At 34.7% G+C, this 19,611-nt stretch overlaps 1 protein-coding gene across 1 annotated transcript; it reads right to left on the bottom strand.

Moving 5' to 3' along the window:
• Positions 1 to 717: 717 nt before the first annotated feature.
• LOC150024149 (aquaporin PIP1-2-like) lies at positions 718 to 4,000 on the bottom strand. Its single transcript, XM_090296417.1, has 4 exons — positions 3,378 to 4,000; positions 2,003 to 2,298; positions 1,759 to 1,899; positions 718 to 1,027 (listed from the first exon to the last, which is right to left on the bottom strand). The coding sequence occupies exons 1-4, from the start codon at positions 3,709 to 3,711 to the stop codon at positions 935 to 937; spliced, it is 864 nt and encodes a 287-aa protein (XP_090152543.1). The 5' UTR covers positions 3,712 to 4,000; the 3' UTR covers positions 718 to 934.
• Positions 4,001 to 19,611: the final 15,611 nt, after the last annotated feature.

Raw genomic sequence — 19,611 nt, 5'->3', positions numbered from 1 at the left:
TGGGTTGACCGGGTCCAAGGACCTGTCGGTCATCCCAGTACAATCCCCAAAAAACATAGAGAAGTATTATTATATGCAATACATACTACACATTGGTATTTTATGCTCCCACTGACTTAATCATTAGAGTATTGTCAACATGGAGTTCCCCTCATCTCATTGTGATTCTCCGACATTCAAAAACTACAATTACAAGAGAATCATCTTGGAGATCACTTCCAAACTCCCAACCTCCAGTTTGGCGAGAACACTTAACATTTTGAGTACTTGTGATTCAATTATATAAATCATTTCATTACAATATTAAAAAACAATTTGTATTTAAAATATATGAAGCTTTTGTTTGTTTGCTCAGCAAACCTATCACTACAAGAAAAATTGAAATTACATAACGCCAAAATCCGTATGTAAAACAATTTTACATACGAATTACATACGGACCAAAATCCATATGTAAAACTATCTTTCAATATTAATAAGGAACTTGGTTTCGAATCCCATCCATTGTAGATTTTATTTTACTTTCTGCTTCATGGTGCCAAAGTTACATACGGATATAGTCAGTATGTAATACATGTTTACATACGAAATTTTGTAGTGTATTTCCAATTAATCAGACTAAAGGACCTAATTTGAAAAAAAAATTTGTGTTGATCATCATATATATATATAAAATGTGTGGCACATATATAGTTTGTGCTTTGTGTAGGGAAGCTGTTAAATAGAAAGAGAAATAAACCATGCATACCACTGTTTCAACAAGTTCTATTGCGTCTCCGAATACATTAGATTTGAAAGGATAAATTATACATAAATTAACAATAGTAGTAGTAAATCATTAGCAGAAGTGATAGGAACATCTTTTGGGTGGCAATTCTCTGTTGGACTCAACATATTTTTCAGGCATTGCTTCAATTTACCCTCACTTTTTGCATCACTTGGATGAGAAGGGGATGGCCCTGATCACTACTTGATGGTACAAAGCTGCAACTGCTGCTCCAATGAAAGGCCCAAGCCAAAAAATCCACTGCACCACAACGGTAAGATTTGGCAAATTTTAACATTTTTTTAGAAATATAGTCTCCAACAACAAAAATAAAAATTAATAATGAAATACTTTATGCATAAAATTTTAAAGAATCATTAAAAGCTTTTGCCCTAATTCTGATGAAAGGAATCATCACCCAATTCTAAAATAATATTCTTTTTAGTTTTTTTTTGTCAAAATGATCGTTATTTTTTAATCTATTTTCAACAATACTCTTACATATAGTCAAGAGTAATTAATGTAGTACCACTTATAATGAAAAAGAGACACAGTAATTAAGAAGATAAGGATTTTTTTTTATTAAATATATATGTATTAACTAAATGTTTTTAGTTTACCTGTCGGAATTATAAAAAAAAACACTATTGTTTTCTGAATGAACGTAGTAGTTTTTTTACTAAATATTTAGGACACTGTTGGGAAGTATCCCATATTTTTATGGGTAACAAATTTCAGTGACCATTACTGTTGTTTTTCATTCAAATTATGCTATTTTCTATCCATATTTACTCAAATTCGGTATATAACTTAAAAATCTGATTTCAATATTATTTACATGAATGATATGATAGCTTTTTGTCACTGAACTTAATCACTAATTCGTTAATATTTTTTGTGGCTATAGAGAAAATGGGTTTATAATAAAACTGAAATTAAAAAAAAAAAGTAATTAGGAGAAAAGAATCTAAACAAAATTAAAGTTAACTCACATGTTCATCCCAAATATAGTCCTTGTTGTATATAAGGGCTGCACCTAGACTTCTAGCAGGGTTGATACCAGTTCCTGTGACAGGAATTGTAGCCAAGTGCACCAAAAAGACAGCAAAACCAATAGGCAAAGGTGCCAATATCTAATCCATTCACATTTTTCTACTATTAGATTCATCATCACAACACAACTTGAAGATCAACACAGTAACTGAGAAGGTGAAAATAAGGAAAAGTTTTGCTTACTGGAACATGGGAGTCTCTAGCATTTCTCTTGGCATCAGTTGCAGAGAAGACAGTGTAAACAAGCACAAATGTACCAACAATCTCTGCTCCGAGGCCAGCCCTTCTGGTGTACCCTGCAGCGACTGAATTGGCACCACCACCAAGCCCCTCATACAGGTTTGGCTGGAAGCCCTTAACTACACCTGCCCCACAGATAGCTCCCAAGCACTGCATAATCATGTAAAATATTGCTCTTGTCAGAGAGAGTTTGCGTGCCAAGAACAGCCCAAATGTCACTGCTGGGTTAATATGACCCCCTGCATTACCAAATTCACACCACAAGACAAAAAAAAGTAGGGAGATTAGTACATTATGCATATTTTTTCTTCATGGATATTAGTAATTAGTCATTAGTCCCTTAATAAGGAGGAGAGGAACTCTGGAAAACAGAAAAATTATATTCCTGAAGCTAGATTTTTAACCAAGCCAAATAGAATCATAATACGGGTGACCAACATATAGTGAGATTAGCTTTGTTATTTTCTAATTGGTTGTCGAATTTCTTTTAAATTTTTTAAATTTATTAAGAATGATATAAGTTTACCTCAATTTTATAAAATTAATTTATAAAAATATATTTACACTTTGTGAAATGTCATAATTTTTAATAAATATAAAATTTTCAACATAATTTCTAACGATTTTGATACATATAAAAAATATGAGAAAATAAAGCTAATAAGAGAGAAAATAAAGAAAACACATTATTATATAAAAGAAAAAAAAATACAACACTTTATAAGGGTAGGTAATACTATGTATACTATATACTATTATTAACTAATATCTTCTACACTTTGGTTTAAATCTATTAAAACATCTAAACATTACTACTTATATTGTTTTCCTATATTATGAAAATGTATTCCTTCATGTTATATTTTCCCACCCGACTTCATTATGCATAAATTTCATTTTCTGACACATTTTCGAAAAATTTGATAACATTTTATGCATTTAATATGTACTAATGCTTCATAATAGGGAACAGAACCTCGTATAAGAGAAACTCTCAATTTTGAAGAACTTCTGTTTCATTGAACACTTAGAAATAAATTTGATTACTTTGTTTCACCCTATAAGATTTTTTTTTCAGATCTGACTCCTCTAGACGGAGCAATTCATGAATCTGAGGTGTTGAAAGAAAAGAAAAATCATCATAAATATATTAAAATATGAATAACTATTTGTCCCATTTACTTCAAAAGAATCATTTCCTTTTCTTTCATAGAAAAGTAAAATCTTTTTAATACTTGAACATACGAAACATATCACTTTTACTTACAAAACATTATAAAAAAGAAACAACATAAATCATTGTCTGATTTCACTTCACCTGAGATGCCAGCAGTGCTGTAAACAAGAGCAAAGATCATTCCCCCAAAAGCCCAAGCAATGCCTTGGATCCCCACAGTGGAGCACTTGGATTTGGATTTGGCCACACCCATCACAGTCAAGACTGTGATGTAAAGGAACAAGAAGGTGGCCACAAACTCTGCTATGCCAGCCCTGTAGAAAGACCAGGAAGACAACTCTCCGGGCTCAAAGAAAGGTGCAGAGGGTGGCTCTGTGTAGTCTTTGGCATCTTGCACCTGCGCAGAAGTTCCTATGGGTTGCCTCTCCCCATATCTGTTGGCTCCAACTCTCACATCCTCTTCTTTACCCTCCATCTTCTTCCAATGTGAAGGTGTTTCTTTGAGGGTCCTTGGAAAATGGGGTTGTGGTGAATGCAATGGAAGGATGAAGAAGGGTATTTGTAGCGTGAGATTGGGGACATAGAGTGGGGTGTGTTGGTGTTGCGGTGAGTTAAGGAAGATCGAAAAGAGTGTTTGATGAAACTGTGCACTATCGTCACACTACCACCGCCCAAGGACCATAGGGATTAGGGGGACCCATTTAAATTCACTTCTCTTCTCTTTCCCTCACTTTCCAAAAGTATACCTTTTTCTCATACTCAACTTTCACAACTTGCCACTTTTTCTAGAGTAGATTCCTAGATAATGTGTTTAATTTTATATTTTAAATAATTTTATAAACAAAATTACTTTTAGATTTAGATGTAAGATTTTTATCAATAATAAATAATAAATAAATATGAATAATCCAAAATAAAAAAATAAGACTTTTACATGTGAGATAGTAATTATAAGTTTGCAAAATATTTTTATTTGAAAAATTGTAATTTATTTATTTTTCAAACTTATTTTCCACTTACACAGACGTATACACTTATAAGTTATTTTAACATCGTTTTCTTCATAAATTTATTTAAATAAAACTATCAATATAGTTTTCTAATCAATTATATAAAATAATTTATTTTTCGTAATTTTTGTGATACTAGTTATTAAGATATTTTTAACGTATTTTTATAAATAATTAAAAAGTTATAAAATTATTATTAAATAATATTGATCTATTATTACAATTTAATAAATTATGATTAAGAATAAAATACGTTGCTAGCATTTTTCTTCCCTTAGTTATAACTAAAACGTGCATCAAAACATCACACGAGTACTATAGCATCCTCGTGGTAAAGGAAAATACAATTGGGAAATTTTCATTCAAATGCCTTACTTTCTTTCTTTTCTCCCTAATACCATAATATTTCTTTTATTTACAAATATAGTATGGATTATTGGGCAAGTTTAAATTTGGTCCTTGGAAAATCGATTTCTAAAATGATTTGGTGCGAACTCACAAAAAAAAATTAGTTGGAATTTGATTTTCAAAATATCAAATTTCAAGATACATTTTTCATTTTTTTTCTTTTTCATTTAAAATAAATAGAGGAAAGAAAGCTGATGAAAAAATATCATTTTTCTAAAACAACGAAAGACGAAAATTATTAAAATTTGTCAAGCTTCAAAACATGTTCAAATTCTTCTTTCCAAGATAGGTTTCGTGGAAGAAAAATTATTTTTCGACACCCCATTTTTTCTTTGCTCCAGATTACACCTTTAAGTGTTGAATTAGGGGTATTTTTGTAAAATAATAAAGCATAAGATGAGTGTCATTTGAAGCATTGGTTGTCAAATTATCACTACTCTTATTGAAAAGAATGAGGAGAAGAAGATTACTTTCATTTATGATCCAAGAAAGAAATCATTTAAGTAACTCAATTCTCATTCAAGCAAGCAAAAATTGAGTGCACAATTTGGCAAGGTGTCTTAAGCTCCTTGCTCTTCATATCCTAGGGAATGCGGGACTTAAAAACAAGGCAAAATGTAACTGAAATATGATAACATTTGGAGCTCCTACAAACTAAACAAGTCCCTTACAAAAATGACTTATTCTAGGTGATGTGAGACTTCTACTTTTCGCACTCTTCTCATCTTATGTTTGGCCAAATTTGAGAATGACTTCTAGGATTTTTTGGATAATTTTTCAAGCCCAAATAAAGGCCTACTTAAGGCCCAAAGAAAGCCCACATATGCCTCTACAAAACCCTACAACAATTACAAAAGAAAATACAATATCTACAAGAGAGAAGAAAATTCTAATATTCTACTCTTCAATTGTAGTGTCTTTCTTCATGAAGCTTCATCTTCTTATATGCCAATGATTTTGAGGCCGAATGATTTCCATCACGGCCTCCCTCTAGAGAAGGATTTATCTTTCCATCTGAACGATGTTAAATGACAACAACCTCTATTGTTGGATTTATTATTTTCATCCAGGACCAAATATCAATACTATGATAAGTTTCTTTATTAAAATAAAATTAAAATAGGTGTTCCTAAAGAAAAAGGTAAAGAAACAAATTCTTTTATTTTTGAAAAAGTTTTTACATGAGAAACTATAAGGGTCATTGTTTTAAAAAAATATATTTTTCTCCACTTTGTTTTATCCATTGCTTTGTGTTATGCAAGAAACAAAAAAAAAAAAACAAAGTGATTTTCTAAAAAAAATTGAGAAGAGAAGTTAGAATCATGATTTAAGTGAAAAGAAGATTTCAAAGTATTGGAATCCCCTTTTAAGAAATCTTTCTTAATTATGTTTGTATGAAGTGTTATAAGAGACTCTTTTTATTTTCTAGATTTTCTAATATTTCTTCTTCTTTTTTCTTTTCTTTTCTTCCTCCTCTCTTTCTACTCTTTCTTTCTCCGTTTTTTTTTTCTTATAAGAGCTTACACTTTTTCTTTAAACTTTTGCTTTCTTCTTATAAACTTTTTTTCTCCTGCTATAAATTTGTTTTCTTTTCTTTACAAGCTCTTTTATTTCTTCTCTAAGCTTTTTATTTTTCTCATATAAAGGTGGAACAAATTTTCTTCTCATACATGCCTTTAACCCATACCAATTTAATATATTTAATTGTCTTCTAATTGTAACATCATATATTACCTTTGTTTCCACCAAGACATGACATATTCTTGAAAATTTAGAGAGAACATACTGTCTAAGCATATCTTCTACCAACCAGATGTATTCCTTCTGGTCCTACACAACCGAAACACTTCCTTGACCAAACCCGCCCCATCCACCTTTACGACTTAGCCCATCCTACTTTTGAATGCAACAAGAGCTCCTCAACTTAGCAGGGCACCTTAACACTTTTATTACTTTCTGATTGATTTCATGCAAAACCAATGGCTCAAGACACCAATCTAAATAAGAAAAACTTGTTAAACGAACTTTTGATGTTATCCAGAACCAAACTTTCAATATGTACTGCATATATAATATTTAAGTGCATACTTGTTACAAAATCTATTATATCTCAACTTCTTATCATACTTGATTCTTTTTTTCTTTGTACACTTGTTTTTAGTTCTTGCCCATTACTATTTTTAGATCATAAATAATTTAATTTCAATGCATGTTGTGATTTACATAATTATTTATAAGCGGAAGTTCAACTATAGTATTATCTTCTAATCCTTGTGGATGCGACAACCCCCTTATTGACTATGCTACATTTGACTTAATCTGCTTGTTGAGAGGTAGAATCTAAATTTACCAAAAAGTTTTTTGCATTGTTGTTGGGTACTAGCAAGAAATTAGTAATATGAACATTTCTCTTTTAAAGTAGTATATATATTGAATAACACATGTGATAACTTAAATAAACGAAGATAGATAGTCAATGAATCATTAGACGATCAAAAGTCAAAGAGCCAAAGATAGTTATTTTAGGAAGTTTCATATTATAGTTTTTGTGGGCTCAATTTACTTAGAGCAAAGGCACATCCATTTCCTTGCTTTCCTTTCTTATTTCTTATATTTTTTTACCTTTATTTCCTATTATTATTATTTTTATATCAACTTTAGTATTTAAATTTTAAATATACACAGGATTAAATATAATCTTTAAAATATAATTTAAAATATCATAAGAGTTTGAAGATAAGTTTCCAAATTTTATGCTTATTAACAACATATAAATATATTTTAATCTAGACAATATTTTATTAGTGTAGTTTTGGATTTAGTTAATAATTACTGTGTTTATTTATGACCTAGAACAACAAATAACATTATTTTTTCACATCTATATATTTATTATGTCAAAAGAATTAATGTAAAAAAAAGAACTACATAATTTTTAAACTTTAAGACTAGAATTCAACCATCTTTGTGACTGTAAATATTTAAATTTAAAATGGTATACTTTATATAAAAGATAAAGAAAAGTCCAAACGAATTATAAAAGTGTGTGAAAAATATGAGTTAAAGGGTCCAAGTTTATTTTTTACTTTTATGTGAAAGGAAGATACAAATGATGAGAAATGAAAAATAGGAGTGAGGAAATTATTAAAATGTAACAATGTTTTTATAATTTTCCTTTTTTCAAGAATTAGATTATATCAGTTCATACTTTCAGAAACAAAATTCCCTTAAAACAAATAAGAGGGATGCATAATTTTATAAAGGATAATAATAAGTTGGCAATTCACTTTTTTTTTTATAATTACATTATAATTTTTAATATTATTTTAATATTTTATATATATATTTATAAATTCATCACATAACAACTTTAAAATTTCTTCATTCTATCATTCTTCTTTTATAAATTATTTAAGAACGTTTGGTTATTTATTTTCTAGCGTAGAATACACGTTAAACTTATTATAGCGGTTTTGGTTTTGGTGAAACAGTAGAAAGTCGACTGCGTGAAGGCCACACTTCTTTCCTCAGAAAAGCAAGCAACTTAATGGAACGTGATGATGAAGCAAAAGCTACGCAATGAGAATAACTCCAAAACTTTATGTAACATCCTTTTAACATTTTTCATTTTTTCTCATCAAATGAAGAAATTATTAATCCCATAGCAATTAGTAAGTGAAAGTAGACTATGGCCTTAGATCGACTTTACAAATTTTATACACATATTTTTTAATATTATTGCTAATTAATATTTACTAAAATATTTTGCAAGTGTTATTTACCTAAGTGTTATTTTTAGTAAATTTTATTCACGTGTTATTTTTAGTAAATTTTATTCACTAAAAATAGACGGTTTTGAGTGTTGACTAAACTTTAAATGATTTTGTAACTGAATGCGCTCCTGTTTTAAATGCTTTGACTATTTGAAAGCTATAAAGAGTTTGTTCATCTTTTGTAACAAACAAGAACAAAGATTTAATCATAGAAAAACAGATTTGCGTTTTTCTCTGATTTTGCTTTCAAGAGTTAAAGATTGCTTTGATCAAGAGAGAGTGAAATAGGATTTCATTTGCATTGATTTCAGATCATTCTGTAGCAAGTGTAATTCTTTTGTACTTTGTGTAAACTCTGGTGTGATAGGCCAAGAAGTGTTGTGTGCTCTTGAGGTTGTCAAGATCAACATTCTTGGTGGTGTATGTGCTGAGCCAAAGGAAGTGTGTGTCTTGAGGGAATCAAGGTCACTTCTTTGGTGGTGTGTGTAAGTAATCTAGGTTTGGTTACTTAGTGGATTCCAGTGGTTTCTGGGAAGACTGGATGTAGCTCTTAGTTTAAGAGTGAACCAGTATAAACTGTGTGTGCAAATCTCTCTCTCCCTTAAACTCTTTTATTTCAGTTTGTATATTTTTAACTGGTATAAACAACCGACAGTGCTATGTTAAATTGCTTTGTGTTTTTGGCAACCTGAATTCTGAATCAAGTTTTCTCAAAGGAATTTTATTCTAGACTAAAAAGTTTGCGAAAACCCTCTTTAAACCATTCACCCCCCGCTAGTTTAATGTCATACATTCTAACACCAAGGAATAAGGCGTAGTAGGTCCCATACCGAGAACGAACAATACTGGTTTTCCAGAAACAAAACGTTCTGGCTTTTCTTCCCCATATCTTCTTTTTGTGATTTTTTTATGGACGTGCCTCCTAACTTGGGTGCAAACAACATATGAGGGTACTTGTGTGAATCTTTTCAGCGCAATACGGACCCAGAATAAAATTGCAGAAAGTAGGGCAAAAATTTCAGGAGTTTTGGTAGAGGATAGCCTTGGTTTGCACAAAATTTCTGAAAAATTCTCCCGAAATAGTTTTTCCCTGAAATTCCATGTAAGAATCTCCACTGAATTTGGGACAAAACGTGACAGATTTCAGGTTAAAACGGATAAGTATTCACCTAGGAAAAAAATCAAACAGTATCACACACAAACGAACCTTCCTTCCAGCCATGGCAGTGATGAATGAAAAATTTATTACAAATCTTGTCGGACTAATTTAGGGCTCAAATCTCAGCCAAACTCAGTAGACACAATGAGGAATGTTTGGTCAAAATTTGAAGCCAAAATACGCAAGAAGTAAAGCGTAGTAGGTCCAAGACCGAGAACGAACAATACTGGTTTTCCAGAAACAAAACGAACTGGTTTTTCTTTCCCGTATCTTATTTTTGTGATTTGTTTATGGACGTGCCGCCTTACCTGGGTGCAAAAAACATATGAGGGTACTTGAGTGAATCTTTTCAGTGCAATACGGACCCTGAATAAAATTCCAGAAAGTAGGGTGAAAATTTCACAAGTTTTGGTAGAGTATCACCTTGGTTTCCACAAAATTTCTTAAAAATTCTCCCAAAATAGTTTTTTCCTAAAATTCCACGTAAGAATATCAACTGAATTTAAGAAAAAACCCGGTAGTTTTCAGGTCAAACGGATGAATATTCACCTAGGAAAAAATTCAAACAGTTTCACATACAAACGAACCTTCCTTTCAGCCCTGGCATTGATGAATGAACAATTTATTGCAAATCTTGTGGGATGAATTTGGGGCCCAAGTCTTAGCCAAAACTCAGTAGGCACAATAAGGAATGTTTGGTAAAAATTTCAGGCAAAAATACGCAAGGAGTAAGGCGTAGTAGGTCGCAGACCGAGAACGAACAATACTGATTTTCTGGAAACAAAATGTCCTGGCTTTTCTTCCCTGTATCATCTTTTTGTGATTTGTTTATGGATGTGCCTCCTTACCTGGGTGCAAAAAACATATGAGGGTACATGTGTGAATCTTTTCAGCGCAATACGAACCCAGAATAAAATTGCAGAAAGTAGGGCGAAAATTTCACAAGTTTTGGTAGAGGATGATGACCTTGGTTTGCACAAAGTTTCTGAAAAATTCTCCTGAAATAGTTTTTTCCCTGAAATTCCACGTAAGAATCTCCACTGAATTTGGGACAAAACGCGACAGATTTCAGGTCAAACGGATGAGTATTCACCTATGAAAAAATTCAAACAGTTTCACACACAAACAAACCTTCCTTTCAGCCCTGACATTGATGAATAAAAAAAATATTGAAAATCTTGTGGGAAGAATTTGGGGCCCAAGTCTTAGCAAAACTCATTAGGCACAATGAGGAATGTCTGGTAAAAATTTCAGGCAAAAATACGCAAGGAGTAAGGCGTAGTACGTCGCAGACCGAGAACGAACAATACTGATTTTCTGGAAACAAAATGTCCTGGCTTTTCTTCCCCGTATCTTCTTTTTGTGATTTGTTTATGGACGTGCCTCCTTACCTGGATGCAAAAAACATATGAGGGTACTTGTGTGAATCTTTTCAGCGCAATATGGACCCAGAATATAATTGCAGAAAGTAGGGCAAAAAGTTTCACGAGTTTTGGTAGAGGATAGCCTTGGTTTGCACAGAATTTCTGAAAAATTCTCCCGAAATAGTTTTTTTTTTTCTGAAATTCCACGTAAGAATCTCCACTGAATTTGGGACAAAACGCGACAGATTTAAGGTCAAACGGATTAGTATTCACCTTGGAAAAAAAATCAAACAGTTTCACACACAAACAAACCTTCCTCTGAACCCTGGCAGTGATGAATAAAAAATTTATTGCAAATATTGTGGGATGAATTTGATGCTCAAATCTCATTCAAAACTCAGTAGACACAATGAGGAATGTCTGGTAAAAATTTCAGGCCAAAATACCCAAGGAGTAAGGCGTAGTAGGTCCCAGACCGAGAACGAACAATACTAGTTTTCCGGAAACAAAACGTCCTGGCTTTTCTTCCCCGTATCTTCTTTTTGTTATTTTTTTTATGGACGTGCCTCCTTACATGGGTGCAAACAACATATGATGGTACTTGTGTGAATCTTTTCAGCGCAATACGGACCCAGAATAAAATTGCAGAAAGTAGGGCGAAAATTTCACGAGTTTTGGTAGAACATAGCCTTGGTTTGCAAAAAATTTCTGAAATATTCTCCCAAAATATTTTTTTTTTTGAAATTCCACGTAAGAATCTCCACTGAATTTGGGACAAAACGTGACAAATTTTAGGTCAAATGGATGAGTATTCACCTAGGAAAAAAATCAAACAGTTTCAAACACAAACGAACCTTCCTCTCAACCCTGGCAGTGTTGAATAAAAACTTTATTGTAAATCTTATGGGACGAATTTGGGGCTCAAATCTTAGCCAAAACTCAGTAGACACAATGTGGAATGTCTGGTAAAAATTTCAGGCCAAAATACCCAAGGAGTAAGGCGTAGTAGGTCCCAGACCGAGAACGAACAATACTGGTTTTCCGGAAACAAAACGTCCTGGCCTTTCTTCCATGTATGTTCTTTATGTGATATGTTTATGGGCGTGCGTCCTTATCTGGGTGCAAACAACATATGAATGTACTTGTGTGAATCTTTTCAGCAAAATATGGACGCATAATAAAATTGCAGAAAGTAGGGCGAAAATTTCATGAGTTTTGGTAGAGGATAGCCTTGGTTTGCACAAAATTTCTGAAAAATTCTCCCGAAATTATTTTTTCCTCAAATTCCATGTAAGAATATCTACTAAATTTGGGACAAAACATGACAAATTTCAGGTCAAATGGATGAGTATTCACCTAGGAAAAAAATCAAACAGTTTCACACACAAATGAACCTCCTTTCAACCCTGGCAGTGATGACTAAAAAATTTATTGCAAATCTTGTGGAACGAATTTGTGGTTCAAATCTCAGAAAAACTCAGTATACACAATGAGGAATGTCTAGTAAAAAGTTCAGGCCAAAATACCCAAGGAGTAAGGCGTAGTAGGTCCTAGACCGAGAACGAATACTGGTTTTCCGAAAACAAAACGTCTTGGCTTTTCTTTCCCGTATCTTCTTTTTGTAATTTGTTTATGGACGTGCCTTCTTACCTGAGTGCAAACAACATATGAGGGTACTTTGGTAATTCTTTTCAGCGCAATACGGACCTAGGATAAAATTGCAGAAAGTAGGGCAAAAATTAGACGAGTTTTGGTAGAGGGTAGCCTTGGTTTGCACAAAATTTCTGAAAAATTATCCCAAAATAGTTTTTTCTTGAAATTTCACGTACGAATCTGCACTGAATTTGAGACAAAACGCATCAAATTTCAGGTCAAACGAATGAGTATTCACCTAGGAAAAAAAATCAAACAATTTCACACATAATGGAATGCTTTCAGCCCTGGCAGTGATGAATAAAAGTTTATTTGCAAATCATGTGGGATGAATTTGGGGCTCAAATCTCAGCCAAAACTCAGTAGACACAATGAGGAATGTCTGGTAAAAATTTCAGCCTAACTGCCAAGGAGTAAGGCGTAGTATATCCCAGCCCGAGAACGAACAAAACTGGTTTTCCGGAAACAAAACGTCCTAGCTTTTCTTCTTCGTATCTTCTTTATGTGATTTGTTTATGGACGTGCCTCCTTACCTTGGTACCAACAACATATGAGGGTACTTTTATGAATCTCTTAAGCACGATACAGACCCAGGATAAAATTGCAGAAAGTAGGGCTAAAATTTCACGAGTTTTGGTAGAGGATAGCCTTGGTTTGCACAAAATTTCTGAAAAATTCTTCCGAAATAGTTTTTTACTGAAATACCTTGTAAGAATCTCCACTGAATTTGGGACAAAACGCGACAGAATTCAGCTTAAACGGATGATTATTCACTTAGGAAAAAAATTAAACAGTTTCACACACAAACGAACCGTCCTTTCCACCCTGACAGTGATGAATAAAAAAATTATTGCAAATCTTGTGGGATAAATTTTGGGCTCAAATCTCAGCCAAAACTCAGTCGACACATTGAGGAATGTCTGGTAAATATTTCATACCAAAATACCCAAGGAGTAAGGCATAGTAGGTCCCAGGCCGAGAAAGAACAAAACTGGTTTTCTGGAAACAAAGCATCCTGGCTTTTCTTCCCCGTATCTTCTTTTTGTGATTTGTTTATGGACGTGCCTCATTACCTGGGTGCAAACAACATATGAGGGTACTTGTGTGAATCTTTTCATACGGACCCAGGATAAAATTGCAGAAAATAGGGTGAATATTTCACGAGTTTTGGTAGAGGATAACCTTGGTTTGCACAAATTTTCTGAAAAATTGTCCCGAAATAGTTTTTTCCTGAAATTTCACGTAAGAATCTCCACTTAAATTATGATAAAACATGACAAATTTCAGGTCAAACGAATGAGTATTCACTTAGGAAAAAAATCAAACAGTTTCGCACACAAACGAACCTTCCTTTCAACCTTGGCAGTGATAAATAAAAAATTTATTGCAAATATTTTGGGACAAATTTAGGGCTCAAATCTCAGCCAAAACTCAGTAGACACAATGAGGAATGTCTGGTAAAAATTTCAAACCAAAATACACAAGGAGTAAGGCGTAGTAGGTCCCAGGCCGAGAAAGAACAAAACTGGTTTTCCGGAAACAAAGCATCCTGGCTTTTCTTCCTGGTATCTTCTTTTTGTGATATGTTTATGGACGTGCCTCCTTACTTGGATGCAAACAAGATATAAGGGTACTTTTGTGAATCTTTTCAGCGCAATACGGACCCAGGATAAAATTGCCGTAAGTAGGACGAAAATTTCATTAGTTTTGGTAGAGGATAGCCTTGGTTTGCACAAAATTTCTGAAAAATTCTCTTGAAATTATTTTTTCCTGAAATTACACGTAAGAATCTCCACTAAATTTGAGACAAAACGTGGCTGATTTCAGGTCAAACAGATGAGTATTCACTTAGGAAAAAAATCAAACAGTTTCACACACAAACGAACCTTTCTCTCAGCCCTGACAGTGATGAATTAAAAATTTACTGCAAATCTTGTGCGACGAATTTGGGGCTCAAATCTTAGCCAAAAATCAGTACACACAATGAGAAATGTGTGATAAAAATTTCAGACCATAATATCCAAGGAGTAAGGAGTTGTAGGTCCTAGTCCGAGAACAAACAAAACTGGTATTTTGCAAACAAAACGTCTTGGTTTTTCTTTCCCGTATCTTCTTTTTGTGATTTGTTTATGGACGTGCCTCCTTACCTTGGTGAAAAGAACATATGGGGGTACTTGTGTGAATCTTTTTAGCGCAATACGGACCATGGATAAAATTGCAGATAGTAGAGCGAAAATTCACGAGTTTTGGTAGATGATAGCCTTGGTTTGCACAAAATTTCTTAAAAATTCTCCCGATATAATTTTTTCTTGAAATTCCACGTAAGAATTTCCACTGAATTTTGGACAAAACACGACAGATTTCAGGTTAAACGAATGAGTATTCAGCTAGGAAAAAAATCAAATAGTTTCACACACAAACAAACCTTCCTTTCAGCCCTGGCAGTGATGAATAAAAAATTTATTGCAAATCTTTTCGGACAAATTTGGGGCTCAAATCTCAGTCAAAACTCAGTAGACACAATAAGTAATGTGTAGGAAAAATTTCAGACCAAAATACACAAGGAGTAAGGCGTAGTAGGTTCCAGACCGAGAACGAACAAAATTGGTTTTCCAAAAACAAAACGTCCTTGCATTTCTTCCCCGTATAATCTTTTTTCAATTTTTTTTTCGACGTTCCTCCTTACCTAGGTGCAAACAACATATGAGGGTATTTGTGTGCATCTTTTGAGCGCAGTACGGACCAAGGAAAAAATTGCCGAAAGTAGGGTGAAAATTTTACGAGTTTTGCGCAAAGTTTCTGAAAAATTATCTCGAAATAGTTTTTTCCTGAAATTTCACGTAAGAATCTTCACTAAAGTTGAGACAAAACGTGACAAATTTCAGGTCAAAGGGATGAGGATTCACCCACGAAAAAAATCAAATAGTTTCACACACAAACGAACCTTCCTTTCAGCCCTGGCAGTGATGAATAAAAAATTTATTGCCAATCTTGTGGGACGAATCTGGGGCTCAAATCTCAGCCACAACTCGGAAGACACAGTGACGAACGTCTGGTAAAAATTTCAGACCAGAATGCCCAGGGAGTAAGGCGTAGTAAGTCCCAGACCGAGAGTGAACAAAATTGGTTTTCCGAAAACAAAACGTCCTGGCTTTTCTCCCCCGTATCTTCTTTTTGTGATTTGTTTATGGACGTGCCTCCTTACCTGGGTGCAAACAACACATGAAAGTACTCTTGTGAATTTTTTCAGCGCAATACGGACCCAGAATACAATTTCGGAAAGTAGGGCGAAATTTCACAAGTTCTGGTAGAGGATAGCCTTGGTTTGCAAAAAATTTCTGAAAAATTCTCCCGAAATGGATTTTTCCTGAAATTCCACGTAAGAATCTCCACTGAATTTGGGACAAAACGCGACAAATTTCAGGTCAAACGGACGAGTATTTGCCCTTGAAAAAGATCAATCCGTTTCACACACAAACGAACCTTCCTTTCAGCCCTGACATTGATGAATAAAAAATTTATTGCCAATCTTGTGGGACGAATCTGGGCTCAAATCTCAGCCACAACTCGGAAGACACAGTGACGAACGTCTGGTAAAAATTTCAGACCAGAATGCCCAGGGAGTAAGGCGTAGTAAGTCCCAGACCGAGAGTGAACAAAACTGGTTTTCCGAAAACAAAACGTCCTGGCTTTTCTCCCCCGTATCTTCTTTTTGTGATTTGTTTATGGACGTGCCTCCTTACCTGGGTGCAAACAACACATGAAAGTACTCTTGTGAATTTTTTCAGCGCAATACGGACCCAGAATACAATTTCGGAAAGTAGGGCGAAATTTCACAAGTTCTGGTAGAGGATAGCCTTGGTTTGCAAAAAATTTCTGAAAAATTCTCCCGAAATGGATTTTTCCTGAAATTCCACGTAAGAATCTCCACTGAATTTGGGACAAAACGCGACAAATTTCAGGTCAAACGGACGAGTATTTGCCCTTGAAAAAGATCAATCCGTTTCACACACAAACGAACCTTCCTTTCAGCCCTGGCAATGATGAATAAAAAATTTATTGCCAATCTTGTGGGACGAATCTGGGCTCAAATCTCAGCCAAAACTCAGTAGACACAGTGACGAACGTCTGGTAAAAATTTCAGACCAGAATGCCTAGGGAGTAAGGCGTAGTAAGTCCCAGACCGAGAGTGAACAAAACTGGTTTTCCGAAAACAAAACGCCCTGGCTTTTCTCCCCCGTATCTCCTTTTTGTGATTTGTTTATGGACGTGCCTCCTTACCTGGGTGCAAACAACTCATGAAGTACTCGTGTGAATTTTTTCAGCGCAATACGGACCCAGAATACAATTTTGGAAAGTAGGGCGAAATTTCACAAGTTTTGGTAGAGGATAGCCTTGGTTTGCACAAAATTTCTGAAAAATTCTCCCGAAATGGATTTTTCCTGAAATTCCACGTAGGAATCTCCACTGAATTTGGGACAAAATGCGACAAATTTCAGGTCAAACGAACGAGTATTGGCCAACGAAAAAGATCAAACAGTTTCACACACAAACGAACCTTCCTTTCCGCCCTGGCAGTGATGAATAAAATATATATTGCCAATCTTGTGGGACGAATCTTGGCTCAAATCTCAGCCAAAACTCAGTAGACACAGTGAGGAATGCCTGGTAAAAATTTCAGACCAGAATGCCCAGGGAGTAGGGCGTAGTATGTCCCAGACCAAGAGTGAACAAAACTGGTTTTCCGAAAACAAAACATCCTGGCTTTTCTCCCCCGTATCTTCTTTTTGTGATTTATTTATGGCGTGCCTCCTTACCTGGGTGCAAACAAATCATGAAAGTACTTGTGTGAATTTTTTCAGCGCAATACAGACCCAAAATACAATTTCGGAAAAGTTGGGCGAAATTTCACAAGTTTTAGCCTTGGTTTGCACAAAATTTCTGAAAAATTCTCCCGAAATGGATTTTTCCTGAAATACCACGTAAGAATCTCCACTGAATTTGGGACAAAACGCGACAAATTTCAAGTTAAACGGACGAGTATTCGCCCACGAAAAAGACCAAACATTTCCACACACAAACGAACCTTCCTTTCAGCTCCGGCAGTGATGAATAAAAAATTTATTGCCAATCTTGTGGGACGAATCTAGGGCTCAAATCTCATCCAAAACTCAGTACACACAGTGACGAAAGTCTGGTAAAAATTTCTAACCAGAATGCCCAGGGAGTAAGGAGTAGTAAGTCCCAGACCTAGAGTGAACAAAACTGGTTTTCCGAAAACAAAACGGCCTGGGTTTTCTCCCCCGTATCTTCTTTTTGTGATTTGTTTATGGACGTGGCGCCTTACCTGGGTGCAAACAACTCATGAAGTACTCGTGTGAATTTTTTCAGCGCAATACGAACCCAGAATACAATTTCGAAAAGTAGGGCGAATTTCACAAGTTTTGGTAGATGATAGCCTTGTTTTGCACAAAATTTCTGAAAAAATTCTCCCGAAATGGATTTTTCCTGAAATACCACGTAAGAATCTCCACTGAATTTGGGACAAAACGCGACAAATTTCAAGTTAAACGGACGAGTATTCGCCCACGAAAAAGACCAAACATTTCCACACACAAACGAACCTTCCTTTCAGCTCCGGCAGTGATGAATAAAAAATTTATTGCCAATCTTGTGGGACGAATCTAGGGCTCAAATCTCATCCAAAACTCAGTACACACAGTGACGAACGTCTGGTAAAAATTTCTAACCAGAATGCCCAGGGAGTAAGGAGTAGTAAGTCCCAGACCTAGAGTGAACAAAACTGGTTTTCCGAAAACAAAACGTCCTGGCTTTTATCCCCCGTATCTTCTTTTTGTGATTTGTTTATGGACGTGCCTCCTTACCTGGGTGCAAACAACACATGAAAGTACTCGTGTGAATTTTTTCAGCGCAATACGGACCCAGAATACAATTTCGGAAAGTAGGGCGAAATTTCACAAGTTTTGGTAGAGGATAGCCTTGGTTTGCACAAAATTTCTGAAAAATTCTCCCGAAATGGATTTTTTCATGAAATACCACGTAAGAATCTCCACTAAATTTGGGACAAAACGCGAAAAATTTCAGGTCAAACGGACGAGTATTCGCCCACGAAAAAGATCAAACAGTTCCACACACAAACGAACCTTCCTTTCATCTCCGACAGTGATGAATAAAAAATTTATTGCCAATCTTGTGGGACGAATCTGGGCTCAAATCTCAGGCAAAACTCAGTAGACACAGTGACGAACGTCTTGTAAAAATTTCAAACCAGAATGCCAAGGGAGTAAGGTGTAGTAAGTCCCAGACCGAGAGTGAACAAAACTGGTTTTCCGAAAACAAAACGTCCTGGCTTTACTCTCCCGTATCTTCTTTTTGTGATTTGTTTATGGACATGCCTCGTTACCTCGGTGCAAACAACACATGAAAGTACTCGTGTGAATTTTTTCAGCTCACTACGGACCCAGAATACAATTTCGGAAAGTAGGGCGAAATTTCAAGAGTTTTGGTAGAGGATAGCCTTGGATTGCACAAAATTTCTGAAAAATTCTCCCAAAATGGATTTTTCCTGAAATTCCACGTAAGAATCTCCACTGAATTTGGGACAAAACGCGAAAAATTTCAGGTCAAACGGAAGAGTATTCGCCCACGAAAAGGATCAAACAGTTCCACACACAAACGAACCTTCCTTTCATCCCCGACAGTGATGAATAAAAAATTTATTGCCAATCTTGTGGGACGAATCTGGGGCTCAAATCTCAACCAAAACTCAGTAGACACAGTGACGAACGTCTTGTAAAAATTTGATACCAGAATGCCAAGGGAGTAAGGCGTAGTAAGTCCCAGACCGAGAGTGAACAAAAATGGTTTTCCGAAAACAAAACGTCCTGGCTTTACTCTCCCGTATCTTCTTTTTGTGATTTGTTTATGGACATGCCTCCTTACCTGGGTGCAAACAACACATAAAAGTACTCGTGTGAATTTTTTAAG

This window comes from Phaseolus vulgaris, chromosome 10 (assembly GCF_051622355.1).
Source record: "Phaseolus vulgaris cultivar YP4 chromosome 10, ASM5162235v1, whole genome shotgun sequence".
NCBI classification, from domain to species: Eukaryota; Viridiplantae; Streptophyta; class Magnoliopsida; order Fabales; family Fabaceae; genus Phaseolus; species Phaseolus vulgaris.
Note: the sequence above shows the minus strand (reverse complement) of the source record. Positions and strands in the feature narration are given on the sequence as shown.